The sequence below is a fragment of the Nerophis lumbriciformis genome, linkage group LG29 (assembly GCF_033978685.3).
Source record: "Nerophis lumbriciformis linkage group LG29, RoL_Nlum_v2.1, whole genome shotgun sequence".
In the NCBI taxonomy this organism is placed as follows: Eukaryota; Metazoa; Chordata; class Actinopteri; order Syngnathiformes; family Syngnathidae; genus Nerophis; species Nerophis lumbriciformis.
In genome coordinates this window covers 29,231,377-29,250,797 of record NC_084576.2, presented here as the reverse complement: position 1 = coordinate 29,250,797, position 19,421 = coordinate 29,231,377, and the positions used below count along the sequence as shown (strand labels likewise).

General features: G+C 39.0%; 1 protein-coding gene across 1 annotated transcript in view; it reads left to right on the top strand.

The window, feature by feature from the left end:
• The window catches only part of ergic2 (ERGIC and golgi 2), a 44,564-nt gene extending 26,092 nt beyond the window's left edge, over nucleotides 1–18,472 (top strand). The window contains exons 8-13 of the mRNA XM_061924557.2: nucleotides 1,299–1,354; nucleotides 1,443–1,541; nucleotides 8,547–8,644; nucleotides 8,742–8,904; nucleotides 13,911–13,990; nucleotides 17,759–18,472. Coding sequence (XP_061780541.1) covers nucleotides 1,299–1,354; nucleotides 1,443–1,541; nucleotides 8,547–8,644; nucleotides 8,742–8,904; nucleotides 13,911–13,990; nucleotides 17,759–17,857 — 595 coding nt within the window. The 3' untranslated portion in view covers nucleotides 17,858–18,472. The remainder of the gene's footprint in view (nucleotides 1–1,298; nucleotides 1,355–1,442; nucleotides 1,542–8,546; nucleotides 8,645–8,741; nucleotides 8,905–13,910; nucleotides 13,991–17,758) is intronic.
• Nucleotides 18,473–19,421: the final 949 nt, after the last annotated feature.

Here is a 19,421-nt window from a genome sequence, read left to right as displayed (position 1 = left end):
ACAATTGAACAAGGCTGTAGATTATACAAGCTTGGACAGAAAGTTAATAATGACACCAATTTTTTTTTTTAATGGAATTGTTTAGTACTGTTTCACCATTTGTTTACTGTAAAAAGTGTTTATACTGTTTATACTTTCAATTAACAAATTGAAGTCTTGTGAAAGGTTGACAGGATAACTGGCATTAACTGTCAAAATAATTTCAAACTATTGAAGTTAGCTTACAGAATAAACATGTCAATCAACCCATATGATTTTTGCTGTAATATTTTTGTTTTGAAAAGTCACTGTGACTGATAGAAAAGTGATGGTTTTAGCAACATTTTAACCTGTCTGAATGCTAATAATCATTTTGCGTCGGGGGGCGAACCTGAACCCCCCACCAGGACCTTGTCCTGGACCTACCGGGGCCTGCGGCCCCTGGACCCTGGCTACTAGGTTTTTCTGATTTCAAAAGTTGGCAGGTATGCGATACCGATATACTGTATACAGTCATGGAATTAACACATTATTATGCCTAATTTTGTTGTGATGCCCCGCTGGATGCATTAAACAATGTAACAAGGTTTTCCAAAATAAATCAACTCAAGTTATGGAAAAAAAATGCCAACATGGCACTGCCATATTTATTATTGAAGTCACAAAGTGCATTATTTTCTTTTATCATGCCTCAAAACAGCAGCTTGGAATTTGGGACATGGTCTCCCTGAGAGAGCATGAGGAGGTTGAGGTGGGCGGGGTTGAGGTAGGGGGGGTGTATATTGTAGCGTCCCGGAAGAGTTAGTGCTGCAAGGGGTTCTGGGTATTTGTTCTGTTGTGTTTATGTTGTGTTACGGTGCGGATGTTCTCCCGAAATGTGTTTGTCATTCTTGTTTGGTGTGGGTTCACAGTGTGGCGCATATTTGTAACAGTGTTAAAGTTGTTTATACGGCCACCCTCAGTGTGACCTGTATGGCTGTTGACTAAGTATGCTTTGCATTCACTTGTGTGTGTGAAAAGCCGTAGATATTATGTGACTGGGCCGGCACACAAAGGCAGTGCCTTTAAGGTTTATTGGCGCTCTGTACTTCTCCCTACGTCCGTGTACCACTCCGTACAGCGGCGTTTTTCATAAAGTCACAAATTGTACTTTTTGGAACCGATACCGATAATTTCCGATATTACATTTTAAAGGCCGATATCAGCAGACCGATATTATCGGACTTCTCTAGTAAAAACACACTTTTCTGTTGTAACATCATTAAAAAGTCAGTTTTGCATTATTATGCTCGACTATCACCATATTTCTTTCTGCACAGGTCCATCCCACATCCACGAGGCCACGCCCACCTGGCAGCTCTCGTCAGCCACGACAGTGAGTGTGCCTCAATCATTTGTTTAGTTTCTTGCCAAAGTCACTCTAGCTTGACTTTTTTTTGTGTTTAAAAAAAAAAAAAAAAAAGGTTTTAACTTCTCCCACCGCATCGACCACCTGTCTTTCGGAGAGGACATCCCTGGCATCATCAGCCCCCTCGACGGCACAGAGAAAGTCACCACAGAATGTAGGACATGTTCTGTTAGCTGTCAATATTACATTGATTGATTGATTGATTGAAACCTTTATTAGTAGATTGCACAGTACAGTACATATTCCGTACAATTGACCACTAAATGGTAACACCCCAATAAGTTTTTCAACTTGTTTAAGTCGGGGTCCACGTTAATACAGATAATGTGTCATGAGACATGCAAATATAAATTAAATTCACAGAGGACATAAGTAAAATACATTTAAAGCTCACATATTAATCAAGACATAATAGCATGTTGGAATCAATTAACTTGCAGTCATGCACTGACCAAATATGCCTGATTAGCACTCCAACAAGTCAATAACGTCAACAAAGCTCACTATTGTGCATTCACGCGCAGCATAAAAAGTTTGGTGGACAAAATGAGACAAAGGAGGGGTGACATAAAACATCTTACTGTGGCAGCATCAAAGAAGGTTGTATGTAATCGACCTACGGTGAGTTCAAGGACTGCTAGCCGAATACTGACATCAGTGAAGCAGTTTTAATATAAACAGTGGGGGTTTTAACAATTAGGAAGGTTTGTGTCATGTTTAGGGATGTCCCGATCCAGGTTTTTGCACTTCCGATCCGATACCGATACTGACCGATACCGATACTGGCCTATCCGAGCATGTATTAAAGTTTAAAGTTATTTAGCCTACTTAGTTGTCAGAATCGTGTTGAAAAGGGTTTTAGTACTCTTGATAACAACTAGCCAGCTGAATTAGGGGAGTTTGAATAATACACAATGGTTGGTAACAAGAAACTGACCTGTTTATTCAAGGATAAACACAAAATAGACAAAATTATACATGACAAACAGAAATGGCATCATTGAACTAGGGCTGGGCGATATGGCCTTTTTTTAATATTGCGATATTTTAAGGCCATATTGCGATACATGATATATATCTCGATATTTTGCCTTAGCCTTGAATGAACACTTGATGCATATAATCACAGCAGTATGATGATTCTATGTGTTTTGATTGATTGATTGAGACTTTTATTAGTAGGTTGCACAGTGAAGTACATATTCCGTACAATTGACCACTAAATGGTAACACCCCAATAAGTTTTTCAACTTGTTTAAGTCGGGGTCCACTTAAATTGATTCATGATACAGATATATACTATCAGATATATACTATCATCATAATACAGTCATCACACAAGATAATCACATTGAATTATTTACATTATTTATAATCCGGGGTGTGGAGGGGGGCGCCGGATGTAAGTGTCAAAAAGACAGCCAAAAGAGTTTGATATGAGAATAAATCTAAAGTTAAAATATAGGGTAGAAATGCACCCATTTGCAGGAAATGTAGTCTTGATTTTCAAAATTTTCTTTCAAGGCTTGCATGTCTACATTAAAACATTCTTCTTCATACTGCATTAATATATGCTACTTTTAAACTTTTATGCAGAGAAGGAAATCACAACTAAGTAGATCACTCATTTTTTCAGACGGTGTTGATCTGGAAATTTTTGCCTCAGCATTTTGATGGTGTGGGCGTGTGGCACCGAATGGAGATAAGCGTCTCGACAGACGTTACAATATTTGAACAATGATGACGAAAACGGTTTTCTCTGTCGTGTTTGTGTGTCGAAAATTGTTATGCGCTTATTTTTTTATTTGATTTTGTGCGTGGCATAGATTTGCCGTGCGCAGAGGACGTTTGAGCAGGCGCGCACCTTAGCGACTGCGCTAGCATCACAGCTTACGTTAGCCATGCTGCTACCTCTCTGCTGGGAGAGGACGTATACGTATGTGACGTATGACGTGACAGTATGTGACGTGTGTAAGAAGGTGCGCTTGCTGTCTGTGAGAGGGAGACACAGGAAAGAGTGAGAAGAGCCTGTCGTGTAATGCCAGCAGCTAAAAGCAACTGCGTGAGATTCCACAGACCTGTGGATGTGTTGGTGTGCTGGAAAATGCGGAACGGAAATTACGGAGCAGCAGAAAAGTGGAATGTATTATTTAAATCGGTGCGTTGGAAAACACGGACCGGAGTTTTTTTTTAAAACTGGATCTGGATCGGCATTTTCCCATGCCTTGCCGATACGCATTTTTTGGCAAATATCGGCGGCCGATCCGATCCAAATATCGGATCGGGACATCCCTAGTCATGTTTGTCCCCCAGGAACCTTATTAAAACTAAAAATGTATTTTTTCCCCTCATCTTTTTGCATTTTCATACATTTTTGAAAAAGCTCCAGGGAGCCACTAGGGCGTCGCTAAAGAGCCACATGCGGCTCGAGAACCGTGAGTTGCTGGCCCCCGGGTTCGACTATTGGACCACATGTGGTGTGTCTCCACGGTGACAGTCGATACAGTAAAAGAAAAAATCCTACTTTTGCACTTGTCACCAATTGCGCCGTCTCTGTGTATGAACCACAACACGCCTACTAATAATACTCGCAATTCTTTACTATGCACATACTGTTTTTTTAATCACAGATCAGGCCCTTTATGTATTACACTTCCTGTAATACCAGCAGCTTTTTACTGTAGGAAATGTTTTGCATATTTCTATTCGACTTGCTTAATAGATGCTGACAAATATACCTTGTACAAAACAAAACTTGTATGTGGAAGAAGATGCATTGATAATCATCATTTGTTTTAGTTCAGTTCAGTTTCAGTTTATTTCCAACATGCATACGATACAATGTAATGCATCACATATTTCCAGTTGTTTCATCACAGCACGTCCCAAAAGGAGTATGTCAGGTTCAAACACTGATGACATCAAATAAACAAGACAAGAAGCAAAGGATCAAACAGAGACAGAATTCAATTTGGACTCAATATTGAGGAGAGTCGCCTGTACACTGTACCCTTGAACAGTATCTCAGCACACTCTGGCGAAAGATTGTACAACTCCTCCTTTATTAGACTTTCTCTGACCACATGACCACAGCTGCTTCCAGAAAGGAAGTGGGTCGTAAACAGCGTGGCCTTTGCTACAGAACAGTTCTCAAGAAAAGGTCGTAAACACTTCACAGAAAAGGTCGTAAACGAGTTCAAAAAGAGTTTGTAAAATAGTTCAAAAAGGGTCCATAAAATAGTTCAAAAAGAGTTCGTAAAGTAGTTCAAAAAGGGGTCCATAAAATAGTTCAAAAAGAGTTCGTAAAATAGTTCAAAAAGGGGTCCATAGAATAGTTCAAAAAGAGTTCGTAAAATAGTTCAAAAAGGGGTCCATAAAATAGTTCAAAAAGAGTTTGTAAAATAGTTCAAAAAGGGGTCCATAAAATAGTTTAAAAAAGGTAATCTGGAAATTGGGCAGATCCTGCCATCTCTCCGCTTTGAAGTCCTAGGGTTAGAACTAGGGATGTCCCGATCCAATATTTGGATCGGATCGGCCGCCGATATTTGCAAAAAAATGCGTATCGGCAAGGCATGGGAAAATGCCGATCCAGATCCAGTTTAAAAAAAACAAACTACGGTCCGTGTTTTCCAACGCACCTATTTAAATATTACATTCCACTTTTCTGCTGCTCCCTAATTTCCGTTCCGCATTTTCCAGCCCACATTCAACACATCCACAGGTATGTGGATTCTCACGCAGTTGCTTTTAGCTGCTGGCATTACACGACAGGCTCTTCTCACTCTTTCCTGTGTCTCCCTCTCACAGACAGCAAGCGCACCTTCTTACACACGTCACATACTGTCACGTCATACGTCACATACGTATATGCAGAGAGGTAGCAGCATGGCTAACGTTAGCTGTGACTAGCGCAGCCGTGCGAGCAACCTTCCCTCTAAGGTGCGCGCCTGTGCAATTGCGCACTGCTCAAGCGTCCTCTGCGCACGGCAAATCTATACCACGCACAAAATCAAATAAAAGAATAAGCGCATAACAATTTTTGACACACGGACACGACAGAGAAAACAGTTTTCGTCATCACTGTTCAAATATTGTAACGTCTGTCGAGACGCTTATCTTCATTCGGTGCCACACGCCCACACCATCAAAATGCCGAGGCAAACATTTCCACATCAACACCGTATGAAAAAAAATAGTGATTTTTTTAGTTGTGATTTCCTTCTCTGCATGAAAGTTTAAAAGTAGCATATATTAATGCAGTATGAAGAAGAATGTTTTAATGTAGACACATAGAATCATCATACTGCTGTGATTATATGCATCAAGTGTTCATTCAAGGCTAAGGCTAAATATCGAGATATATATTGTGTATCGTGACATGGCCTAAAAATATTGCGATATTAAAAAAAGGCCATATCGCCCAGCCTTAGTTCAATGATGCCATTTCTGTTTGTCATGTATAATTTTGTCTATTTCGTGTTTATCCTTGAATAAACAGGTCAGTTTCTTGTTACCAACCATTGTGTATTATTCAAACTCCCCTAATTCAGCTGGCTAGTTGTTATCAAGAGTACTAAAACCCTTTTCAACATGATTCTGACAACTAAGTAGGCTAAATAACTTTAAACTTTAATACATGCTCGGATAGGCCAGTATCGGTATCGGATCGGAAGTGCAAAAACAATATCAGTATCGGATCGGAAGTGCAAAAACCTGGATCGGGACATCCCTAGTTAGAACAATATCTTTCTGTTGATTACCATACATGAGAGAAAACAGAGAACCCTTCATGTTCCCCCTTACACAGTGGAGTTTTACGAGCCTTACTCTTGGTAGGTTTCATAGACAGCTTTTGCTTCTCACCGGGCCCTCAATGTAACACAAAGCTTTTGTGATAATTTAGAAACAATTATTCTAACAGAGTTGGAAAGAGCCGAGATTATTTAATCCTACCCCTTTTCATGCTATAGCAATTTTATCCCATTTCATTGTTCTTTGTAACAGAACAGTAAATAAATGACTATATCATAGTAAGTAAACACATACTAAATACATAAATAATCTATATCTCAAAAAAAAAAAATAGTTATTGTTCTCTGTAGTTTGTAAACACTTGTAGTTTGAACAGTCTCTTAAACTGAATCATATTGGTGCTTTGATTTATTTGGTTAATCCTTTCCATCATTTAATTCCACATACTGATATGCTGAAGGTTGTTGTACGTGCACACAAATGTTTTAAATTACATTTAAGGTTATATTTCTCCTCTTTTGTTGAGAAGAATTGTTGTACATTCTTGGCATACAGGTTATAGTTTGCTTTGTACATCATTTTAGATCAGGGGTGCTCACACTTTTTCTGCAGGCGAGCTACTTTTCAATTGATCAAGTCGTGGGGATCTACCTCATTCATATATATAATTTATATTTACTTATTTATGAAATATATGTTTTTGTTAATAAGTTAAAGGTGTTTAATGATAATGCAAGCATGTTTAACACATATAGTTAATATTGTTAATAAGTTAAAGGTGTTTAATGATAATACAAGAATGTTTAATACATATAGTTAATATTGTTAATAAATTAAAGGTGTTTAATGATAATACAAGAATGTTTAATACATATAGTTAATATTGTTAATAAATTAAAGGTGTTTAATGATAATACAAGTATGTTTAATACATATAGTTAATATTGTTAACAAGTTAAAGGTGTTTAAAGATAATACAAGCATGTTTAATAACAAGTTAAAGGTGTTTAATGATAATACAAGCATGTTTAGTACATATAGTTAATATTATTAATAAGTTAAAGGTGTTTAAAGATAATACAAGCATGTTTAACACATATAGTTAATATTGTTAACAAGTTAAAGGTGTTTAATGATAATACAAGCATGTTTAACACATATAGTTAATATTGTTAATAAGTTAAAGGTGTTTAAAGATAATGCAAGCATGTTTAACACATATAGTTAATATTGTTAACAAGTTAAAGGTGTTTAATGATAATACAAGCATGTTTAACACATATAGTTAATATTGTTAACAAGTTAAGGTGTTTAAAGATAATACAGGCATGTTTAACACATATAGATTCCTTTCTTTCATGAAGACAAGAATATAAGTTGGTGTATTACCTGATTCTGATGACTTGCATTGATTGGAATCAGACAGTGGTGCTAAAAACGTCCGCATTTTCGAATGGAGGAGAAAAAAGTCCTCCTTTCTGTCCAATACCACATGAAAGTGGTTGGTTTTTGGCATCGTGTTTGTCCAGCTTCCGTACTCCTTTGTATACACTTTACAAGAAATACATTGTCGGCAAACTCCGTAGCTTGCTAGCTTGTGCACGCCAGCTTTCTGAGACTCTTGTTTTGTTAGCGCAACTGTGCAGTCGGTTTTTGGAGTTTTGACAACAGGTACGGCGCCAGAGTCTGTTGAAATAAAGTGTTTCTCGCCTTCCAGTCGGTAATTTTAATGAGCTGGCAGCAGCCAGCGTCATCTCAGAAGACCCTCGGGTGCCGTGAATGTCAATCAAGTGACGGAAGTGACGTCATAGTGAAGATTTATGACCGCTCATTTTTGGGACTATTTTTTTTAATGCCTGGCTGGTGATCGACTGACACACCCTCCGAGATCGACCGGTAGCTCGCGATCGACGTAATGAGCACCCCTGTTTTAGATGTTTGCACATGCACCAGATCGTTGAACTTCAATATTTTGGATTCAATAAATAAAGTGTTTGTGTTTGTATGTTCTCTATATCCAACATTATGTATTATTCTAATTGATCTTTTTTTGTAACACTGTGAGTGAATTAAGTGTACTTTTTTAGTTGTTTCTCCATATTTCGACACAGCAACTCAGATATGGTAACACAAGCGAGCATTAGAGAATATGCAGTGATTTTTGGTCCAGAACATGTTTTGCTTTATTCATGATTGACGTGTTTCTTGCTACTTTATGGTGTATATTTTTTACATGAGATTTCCAGTTCATTTTATTATCTTTTATTACACCCAAAAATGTGTTTTCTTTTACCCTTTCAATGTCTACTCCGTCGATTTGTATTTGTGTTTGACTTTTAATACTTGAATGTTAGCACTCTGAAGTGTGGTGCTCCATAACTGAATTGTCTCTCTTTGTTTCTGCCAGCTAACCACATGTTTCAGTACTTCCTCACCATTGTTCCTACCAAACTCAACACCTACAAGGTCTCGGCGGACATGCACCAGTACTCGGTCACGGAAAGGGTAGAGTTTTATTTTCAAAAAACCTATTCCTCAAAACAGTCTTAAAGTGTTTTTTTATTTGAATTTTATGACGTGACAATGTGTTTGTCCTCTGCAGGAACGAGCCATAAACCACGCTGCAGGCAGCCACGGCATCTCAGGGATTTTTATGAAGTATGACATTAGCTCTCTGATGGTGAAAGTCAGCGAGCAGCACATGCCGCTATGGAAGTTTCTAGTCAGGCTGTGTGGCATCGTTGGAGGTATCTTCTCCACTACAGGTACCTAACACACTTACTGGATATATTTTTCCACAACCCAAACAGTCCCACCTTTAATATTTTTAATTGGAGTACCTAAAATGTATCGGAAGTTTATTTTAAAAATGTTATTTAGTTTTAAATTCAAAAGTTCCTTTTTTTTTTTACCATACTTTAATGCAAACTGCCGAGAACAGTACCTACTAGTAAATGCTGAAGTCAGCCTGGCCACAGGGGGCAGTAATGTGCATTACAAGCTGGTTGCCAACTGCCAAAATAGTTCAATCAATGTTTATTTATATAGCCCTAAATCACAAGTGTCTCAAAGGGCTGCACAAGCCACAACGACATCCTCGGTACAAAGCCCACATAAGGGCAAGGAAAAACTCACCCCAGTGAGACGTCGATGTGAATGACTATGAGAAACCTTGGAGAGGACCGCATATGTGGGTAACCCCCCCCCCCCCCCCTCTAGGGGAGACAGAATGCAATGGATGTCGAGTGGGTCTGACATAATATTGTGAGAGTCCAGTCCATAGTGGATCCAACATAATAGTAAGAGTCCAGTCCATAGTGGGGCCAGCAGGACACCACCCCGAGCGGAGACGGGTCAGCAGCGCAGAGATGTTCCCAGCCGATGCACAGGCAAGCGGTCCACCCCGGGACCCCAAAATAATACGTTAACAGTAGTCGAGACGAGACGTAACGAACGCATGAATATTGATCTCTCTCAAACCATTTTTTAATTGGCCATGTACTGACCGTTTTTGGAACTGTTGACCATACTGTAGTTAATTTTCAGTACTGTATACTCAAACACTTTTATAGTACAAGGATTAAAGTAATCTAAGTACATAGAAGAAACATAAAACAAACATGTATGGTTGTAAATGACCATAGTGTTGATATGTACTGTAGTTACAAAAACCACATCATCTTTCACTTTACTTTAACTATGTTGCTGCTTCTTGATCTTAGCGCTGCTTTCGATACCGTCGATCATAACATTTTATTAGAGCGTATCAAAACACGTATTGGTATGTCAGACTTAGCCATGTCGTGGTTTAACTCTTATCTTACTGACAGGATGCAGTGCGTCTCCCATAACAATGTGACCTCGGACTATGTTAAGGTAACGTGCGGAGTCCCCCAAGGTTCGGTTCTTGGCCCTGCACTCTTTAGTATTTACATGTTGCCGCTAGGCGACATCATACGCAAATACGGTGTTAGCTTTCATTGTTATGCTGATGACAGCCAACTCTACATGCCCCTAAAGCTGACCAACACGCCGGATTGTAGTCAGCTGGAGGCGTGTCTTAATGAAATTAAACAATGGATGTCCGCTAACTTCTTGCAACTCAACACTAAGAAAACGGAAATGCTGATTATCGGTCCTGCTAAACACCGACATTTAGTTGATAATACCACCTTAACATTTGACAACCAAACAATTACACAAAGCGACTCAGTAAAGAATCTGGGTATTATCTTCGACCCAACTCTCTCCTTTGAGTCACACATTAAGAGTGTTACTAAAACGGCCTTCTTTCATCTCCGTAATATCGCTAAAATTCGTTCCATTTTGTCCACTAGCGACGCTGAGATCATTATTCATGCGTTCGTTACGTCTCGTCTCGATTACTGTAACGTATTATTTTCGGGTCTCCCTATGTCTAGCATTAAAAGATTACAGTTGGTACAAAATGCGGCTGCTAGACTTTTGACAAGAACAAGAAAGTTTGATCATATTACGCCTATACTGGCTCACCTGCACTGGCTTCCTGTGCACTTAAGATGCGACTTTAAGGTTTTACTACTTACGTATAAAATACTACACGGTCTAGCTCCAGCCTATCTTGCCGATTGTATTGTACCATATGTCCCGGCAAGAAATCTGCGTTCAAAGAACTCCGGCTTATTAGTGATTCCCAGAGCCCAAAAAAAGTCTGCGGGCTGTAGAGCGTTTTCTATTCGGGCTCCAGCACTATGGAATGCCCTCCCGGTAACAGTTAGAGATGCTACCTCAGTAGAAACATTTAAGTCCCATCTCAAAACTCATTTGTATACTCTAGCCTTTGAATAGCCCCCCTTTTTTTAGACCAGTTGATCTGCTGTTTCTTTTCTTTTCTCCTCTGCTCCCCCCTATCCCTTGTGGAAGGGGAGACACACAGATCCGGTGGCCATGGATGGGGTGCTGGCTGTCCGGGGTCGGGACCCGGGGTGGACCGCTCGCCTGTATATCGGTTGGGAACATCTCTGCGCTGCTGACCCGTCTCCGCTCGGGATGGTTTCCTGCTGACCCCACTGTAGACTGGACTCTTACTGTTATGCTGGATCCACTATGGACTGGACTCTCACAATATTATGTTAGACCCACTCGACATCCATTGCATTCAGTCTCCCTAGAGGGGGGGGGTTACCCACATATGCGGTCCTCTCCAAGGTTTCTCATAGTCATTCACATCGACGTCCCACTGGGGTGAGTTTTTCCTTGCCCTTATGTGGGCTGTACCGAGGATGTCGTTGTGGCTTGTGCAGCCCTTTGAGACACTTGTGATTTAGGGCTATATAAATAAACATTGATTGATTGATTGATTGATTATACACCCAGTGTTAGCCTAAAAAAATGTATTTGTACAATTTTATTTACAAAACTCACAGAATGTTAATCTAATAAAAGAAAACAGAGCAATTCCAACCCAAAATTTAAAAAAAATTAGAAGACATACAAATACAATACTTGTTAAATACAATACTAATAAAAAAGGAAAAACAACAGTATCAACAACTAGAAAATTCCTGTGGAAATTTTGATGGGCCTGCTATCTGTGCCCTGGACCTCTGGCCGAGGGTCGTCGGAAGCCGCCGTGCTTTTAAGATGTTGCCGAGTGTCTGAATCCGTGAGTTTTAGGTGTAACTCTACAAAATGAGCCACAGAGCTAGCCTAAAGCAGTAGCATGTTTACATTAATATGCTAACACTTAGCATGTGTGCTAACGATAACATAATAAAAGTCAGCATGTTTCATATACCAAGTTATATGACTCAAAGGTGTATGGCTGCGGAAACAGAAAAAAAAGTGTAAAATTAGATGAAAAAGTTAGCAAGCTTAAGTTAGCTTACTGGCACGCTATCGCTATGTGAAAAATGACTGAGCTACAAGAGGAGATAATCTCGCAAATTGGAGCGTTCTGCTGGAAATATCCGGCACTATAAAGGTGCGTACCCATTCAATCGGCACATTTTTTGTTTGTTTATTCGTGAATAGCGTCGCCATGGTAACACGAAATGTTCCATACTTGCCAACCTTGAGACCTCCGAATTCAGGAGATTGGGGGGAGAGTATATTTATAGCTAGAATTCACTGAAATTCAAGTATTTCTTATATATATATATATATATATATATACACAGGTATATATATATATATATATATATATATATATATATATAAATAAAATAAATACCTGACTTTCAGTGAATTCTAGCTATATATATATATATATTTATTTTATTATATATATATATATATTAGGGGTGTGGGAAAAAATCGATTCGAATTCAAATTGCGATTCTCACGTCGTGCGATTCAGTATCGATTCTCATTTTTCAAAAATCGATATTTTTTTTCTCTTTTTTTCTCTTTTTTTTATTTTTTATTATTCAATCCAACAAAACAATACACAGCAATACCATAACAATGCAATCCAATTCCAAAACCAAACCCGACCCAGCAACACTCAGAACTGCAATAAACAGAGCAATTGAGAGGAGAGACAAACACAAACCAGAAGTAGTGAAACAAAAATTAATATTATCAACAACAGTATCAATATTAGTTACAATTTCAACATAGCAGTGGTTAAAGATCCCTCATTGACATTATCATTAGACATTTATAAAAAAAAAAAAAAAAGAACAATAATTGCATTGTGTTACACTGTGTCCAATATTTTCACAAAGGTAAAATAAGTCATATTTTTGGTTCATTTAATAGTTGAAACAAATTTACATTATTGCAATCAGTTGATAAAATATTGTCCTTTACAATCCTAAAAGCTTTTTACTCTGCTTGCATGTCAGCAGACTGGGGTAGATCCTCCTGAAATCCTATGTATTGAATGAATAGAGAATTGTTTTGAATCGGAAAAATATCGTTTTTGAATCGAGAATCGCGTTGAATCGAGAAAAAAATTGATTTACGCTAAAGGCAGTGCCTTAAAGGCACGCCCCCAATATTGTTGTCCGGGTGGAAATCTGGTATAATGGTTGCCCCGGGAGATTTTCGGGAGGGGCACTGAAATTCGGGAGTCTCCCGGGAAAATCGGGAGGGTTGGCAAGTATGGAAATGTTCCCACCTTAAAGTACCCTCGTTGGCACGGACGGGACCTTTCTGAAGGTATAACATATGTGGGGGTTCGTTGGCTGGTTCGTCTCGTATTAGACGGAAGAGAAAGGTGCGGAAGTATAAAAATAATAAAAAAATAAAGGTTTAAGTATGAGCAATACTAGTATGGGCTGCTTGCATTGCAGCAGGCCCATAATAATAGTTGTTTAATATTTTTAATCCTGAAAAAAACAAAAAAATTGAAAAAAAAAATTGATTCTCAAAAATTATAAATCGCTTTAGAATCTGAATAAATAAAAATCGAGATTTAGACGTGAGTGGATTCTTTTCAGCACCCCTAGTGCCTTCCATATTTAGTTTAAGAATGATGTAATACTAGAAGCTCTTTGTATCACACAAAATTGTGTAGTGGACCACCAGAAAATGTTACAATTCATCATAAAAATGTTTAAAAAAAACAACACATTTTTTAGCTGCCATTCTATGATTAACATTACATTTTTCTCCACATTCAAAATGACTATTAAAGTACCGGTATAGTACTTCCTCAATGATTCTCCACATCCAAAATGACTATTAAAGTACCGGTATAGTACTTCCTCAATGATATGGGAGAAGAAGCGTTATTGGCATAAAAAGTTCTTCTGTCAAACAGTAAAAAGTATTTTCTCTGTTGCAGGCATGCTGCACGGCATGGTGGGCTTCTTGGTGGACGTGGTCTGCTGTCGCTTCCAAACGACGGTCTACACACCTCTCAAGGTTCTTATCCACTTTGTGAATTTAATGACATTGCATTCCTCATCAGATTTTTCACTGCAGTACAGACGTGTACCGAGCGCCCGAAGGGGACACAATAAAAGGGCTGTTGGCAACCTTGAGCGGGTCCCTAGAGGGCGCTAACTTTCCAAAGTGTTCTAAGAATTATATCACACCCTTTTTCTGCTTTAAGCACATAAACCATGTCCTATGAGTTATGTTTGTTGTCAGCTAGGGAAGTAACGATTTCAAATATCATGGTTTGATATTACCACGATTTTAAGGCCACGGTACGATATTATTGCGGTATATAAAATGCCAGTGTGTGTAAATGAAGTGGCAGGAATGATTAGGATAAACACACTTATTGTCATCGAACACAAACATAATGCTCAAATGTTCTAATCGGGATGGTCTCCTGCTGGCCCCACTATGGACTGGACTCTCACTATTATGTTAGATCCACTATGGACTGGACTCTCACTATTATGTTAGATCCACTATGGACTGGACTTTCACTATTATGTTAGATCCACTATGGACTGGACTCTCACACTATTATGTTAGATCCACTATGGCCTGGACTCTCACTATTATGTTAGATCCACTATGGACTGGACTCTCACACTATTATGTTAGATCCACTATGGCCTGGACTCTCACTATTATGTTAGATCCACTATGGACTGAACTCTAACTCTTATGTTAGATCCACTATGGACTGGACTCTCACTATTATGTTAGATCCACTATGGACTGGACTCTCACTCTTTTGTTAGATCCACTATGGACAGGACTCTCACTATTATGTTAGATCCACTATGGACTGGACTTTCACACTTTTATGTTAGCTCCACTATGGACTGGACTCTCACTATTATGTTAGATCCACTATGGACTGGACTCTCACTATTATGTTAGATCCACTATGGACTGGACTCTCACACTATTATGTTAGATCCACTATGGACTGGACTCTCACACTATTATGTTCGATCCACTATGGACTGGACTTTCACACTATTATGTTAGCTCCACTATGGACTGGACTCTCACACTATTATGTTAGATCCACTATGGACTGGACTCTCACACTATTATGTTAAATCCACTATGACCTGGACTTTCACTATTATGTTAGATCCACTATGGACTGGACTCCCACACTATTATGTTAAATCCACTATGGACTGGACTCTCACACTATTATGTTAGATCCACTATGGACTGGACTCACACTATTATGTTAGATCCACTATGGACTGGACTCTCACACTATTATGTTAGCTCCACTAAGGACTGGACTCGCACACTATTATGTTAGATCCACTATGGACTGGACTCTCACACTATTATGTTAGATCCACTATGGACTGGACTCTCACACTATTATGTTAGATCCACTATGGACTGGACTCTCACACTATTATGTTAGATCCACTATGGACTGGACTCTCACACTATTATGTTAGATCCACTATGGACTGGACTTTCACAATATTATGTTAGATCAGGGGTCGGCAACCCAAAATATTGAGCCATATTGGACCAAAAATACAAAAACAAATTTGTCTGGAGCCGCAAAAAATTAAAAGCCATATTACATACAGATAGTGTGTCATGAGATATAAATTGAATCAAGAGGACTTAAAGGAAACTAAATGACCTCAAATGTACCGGTAGCTACAAATGAGGCATAATGATGCAATATGTACATATAGCTAGCCTAAATAGCATGTTAGCATCGATTAGCTTGCAGTCATGCAGTGACCAAATATGTCTGATTAGCACTCCACACAAGTCAATAACATCAACAAAACTCACCTTTGTGCATTCATGCACAACGTTTAAAGTTTGGTGGACAAAATGAGACAGAAAAAGAAGTGGCATAAAACACGTCCTAGAAAGTCGGAGAAAGTTATACATGTAAACAAACTACGGTGAGTTCAAGGACCGCCAAAATTAGTAGGACAAAACGTTGCTTGCCAAATACTCGAATCAGTGAAGCATGTTTAATATAAACAGTGTGCTTTATAACAATTAGGGAGGTTTGTGTTACGGTTGTCCTCCTACAGAAACCATATTAACACAAAAAATATATTTTTTTCCCCTTATCTTTTTCTATTTTTCATAAATGTTTTAAAAAGTTCCAGAGAGCCACTAGGGCGGCGCTAAAGAGCCGCATGCGGCTATAGAGCCGCGGGTTGCCGACCCCTGTGTTAGATCCATTATGAACTGAACTCTCACTATTATGTTAGATCAACTATGGACTAGATTCTCACTATTATGTTAGATCCACTATGGACTGGACTCTCACTATTATGTTAGATCCATTATGAACTGAACTCTCACTATTATGTTAGATCAACTATGGACTAGATTCTCACTATTATGTTAGATCCACTATGGACTGGACTCTCACTATTATGTTAGATCCATTATGAACTGAACTCTCACTATTATGTTAGATCAACTATGGACTAGATTCTCACTATTATGTTAGATCCACTATGGACTGGACTCTCACTATTATGTTAGATCCATTATGAACTGAACTCTCACTATTATGTTAGATCAACTATGGACTAGATTCTCACTATTATGTTAGATCCACTATGGACTGGACTCTCACACTATTATGTTAGATCCACTATGGACTGCACTCTCACACTATTATGTTAGATCCACTATGGACTGGACTCTCACACTATTATGTTAGATCCACTATGGACTGGACTCTCACACTATTATGTTCGATCCACTATGGACTGGACTCTCACACTATTATGTTAGATCCACTATGGACTGGACTCTCACACTATTATGTTAGATCCACTATGGACTGAACTCTCACACTATTATGTTAAATCCACTATGGACTGGACTCTCACTCTTATGTTAGATCCACTATGGACTGGACTCTTACACTATTATGTTAGATCCACTATGGACTGGACTCTCACACTATTATGTTAGATCCGCTATGGACTGGACTCTCACACTATTATGTTAGATCCACTATGGACTGGACTCTCACTATTATGTTAGATCCACTATGGACTGGACTCTCACACTATTATGCTAGATCCACTATGGACTGGACTCTCACACTATTATGTTAAATCCACTATGGCCTGGACTCTCACACTATTATGTTAGATCCACTATGGACTGGACTCTCACACTATTATGTTAGATCCACTATGGACTGGACTCTCACACTATTATGTTAAATCCACTATGGCCTGGACTCTCACACTATTATGTTAGATCCACTATGGACTGAACTCTCACTATTATGTTAGATCCACTATGGACTGGACTCTCACTATTATGTTAGATCCACTATGGACTGGACTCTCACACTATTATGTTAAATCCACTATGGCCTGGACTCTCACACTATTATGTTAGATCCACTATGGACTGGACTCTCACACTATTATGTTAGATCCACTATGGACTGGACTCTCACTATTATGTTATATCCACTATGGACTGGACTTTCACAATATTATGCCAGACCCACTCGACGTCCATTGCATCCGGTCTCCCCTAGAGGGGGGTGGGGGTCACCCACATCTGCGGTCCTCTCCAAGGTTTCTCATAGTCATTCACATCGACGTCCCACTGGGTCGTGAGTTTTTCCCTTGCCCTTATGTGGGCTCTGAACCGAGGATGTCGTCGTGGCTTGTGCAGCCCTTTGAGACACTTGTGATTTAGGGCTGTATAAATAAACATTGATTGATTGATATATTTTTATCGTTTCAGGAGGAGGATCCTGGTGCGCAGCAGACCGACCATCAAGCCCCGCCTCCTCCTGCAGAGTCCAACTCAGTCGTGAGTCAGCTGACGTCTTGCTCTTCTTGAAAGCTAAATAATGTCACCTTTTAGGAAAAAAAAAAGTCCCGTATTATCACAAATGACAGTGTTTTAACATTAATACCACACACACACACACACACACAAAAGGTGCCTATGTGTAAACGTTTATTAAATCAAATCTTGATATCTTGTTATATCTTCTGTATTGTCATGACAAGTAAAACAATCTCTTGTCCACCATGTCAAGAAGTTTATTTGACAGGATTTCAGAATATCTTTCGGTAAACAAGGTTTTTTTTTTTTTTTTAAACATTTTTCAATAGCAAAATGTAATATATCAGTACTGTCGCATTTCATAAAAATAGTTGTTGACGTCTTTGAAACTACAGTATCAACGATACAGTAACCCATATTTGTAGGAATACAGCTGTACAAGGTGAAGCAGGTCAACACCAACACACGATGCAGGTCGGGGATGGACGGGTGTTGTTTGCTCTTTGCATGTCTCTTTTTTTCTTCACGCTGTATAAAATGACTCACAAAAAGGCAAGGGCGGAGGTGGGAGGAGCGTTTCTGACATTTGACCTTTTTTTTCTTCCAAGCAACTTGCTAATAATACACGTCACTTGCTCAAAAACGGAGACATTGAATGAGTGAAGATCCAACTGTGCAAAAGTCTTGGGTCGTCATCCGCTCAGTTTGTAGCGATACACTTGAATTCATCTCATAGTCGTATAGCATGCACCGGCATTGTTAACTAATAATAAGGACACCACTTAAAATGAGGCGGAATAAATGGAAAATAATCACGCTGTGGAAGAAAGTACAAACCCCGTTTCCATATGAGTTGGGAAATGGTGTTAGATGTAAATATAAACGGAATACAATGATTTGCAAATAATTTTCAACCCCAGTTGAATATGCTACAAAGACAACATATTTGATGTTCAAACTATTTGCAAATAATCATTAACTTTAGAATTTGATGGCAGCAACACGTGCCAAAGAAGTTGGGAAAGGTGGCGATAAATACTGATAAAGTTGAGGAATGCTCATCAAACACTTATTTGGAACATCCCACAGGTGAACAGGCTAATTGGGAACAGGTGGGTGCCATGATTGGGTATAAAAGTAGATTCCATGAAATGCTCAGTCATTCACAAACAAGGACGGGGCGAGGGTCACCACTTTGTCAACAAATGCCTGAGCAAATTGTCGGAACAGTTTAAGAAAAACCTTTCTCAACCAGCTATTGCAAGGAATTTAGGGATTTCACCATCTACGGTCCGTAATATCATCAAAGGGTTCAGAGAATCTGGAGAAATCACTGCACGTAAGCAGCTAAGCCCGTGACCTTCGATCCCTCAGGCTGTACTGCATCAACAAGCGACATCGGTGTGTAAAGGATATCACCACATGGGCTCAGGAACACTTCAGAAAACCCACTGTCAGTAACTACAGTTGGTCACTATTAGTTGAGGAATGCTCATCAAACACTTATTTGGAACATCCCACAGGTGTGCAGGCTAATTGGGAACAGGTGGGTGCCATGATTGGGTATAAAAGTAGATTCCATGAAATGCTCAGTCGTTCACAAACAAGGACGGGG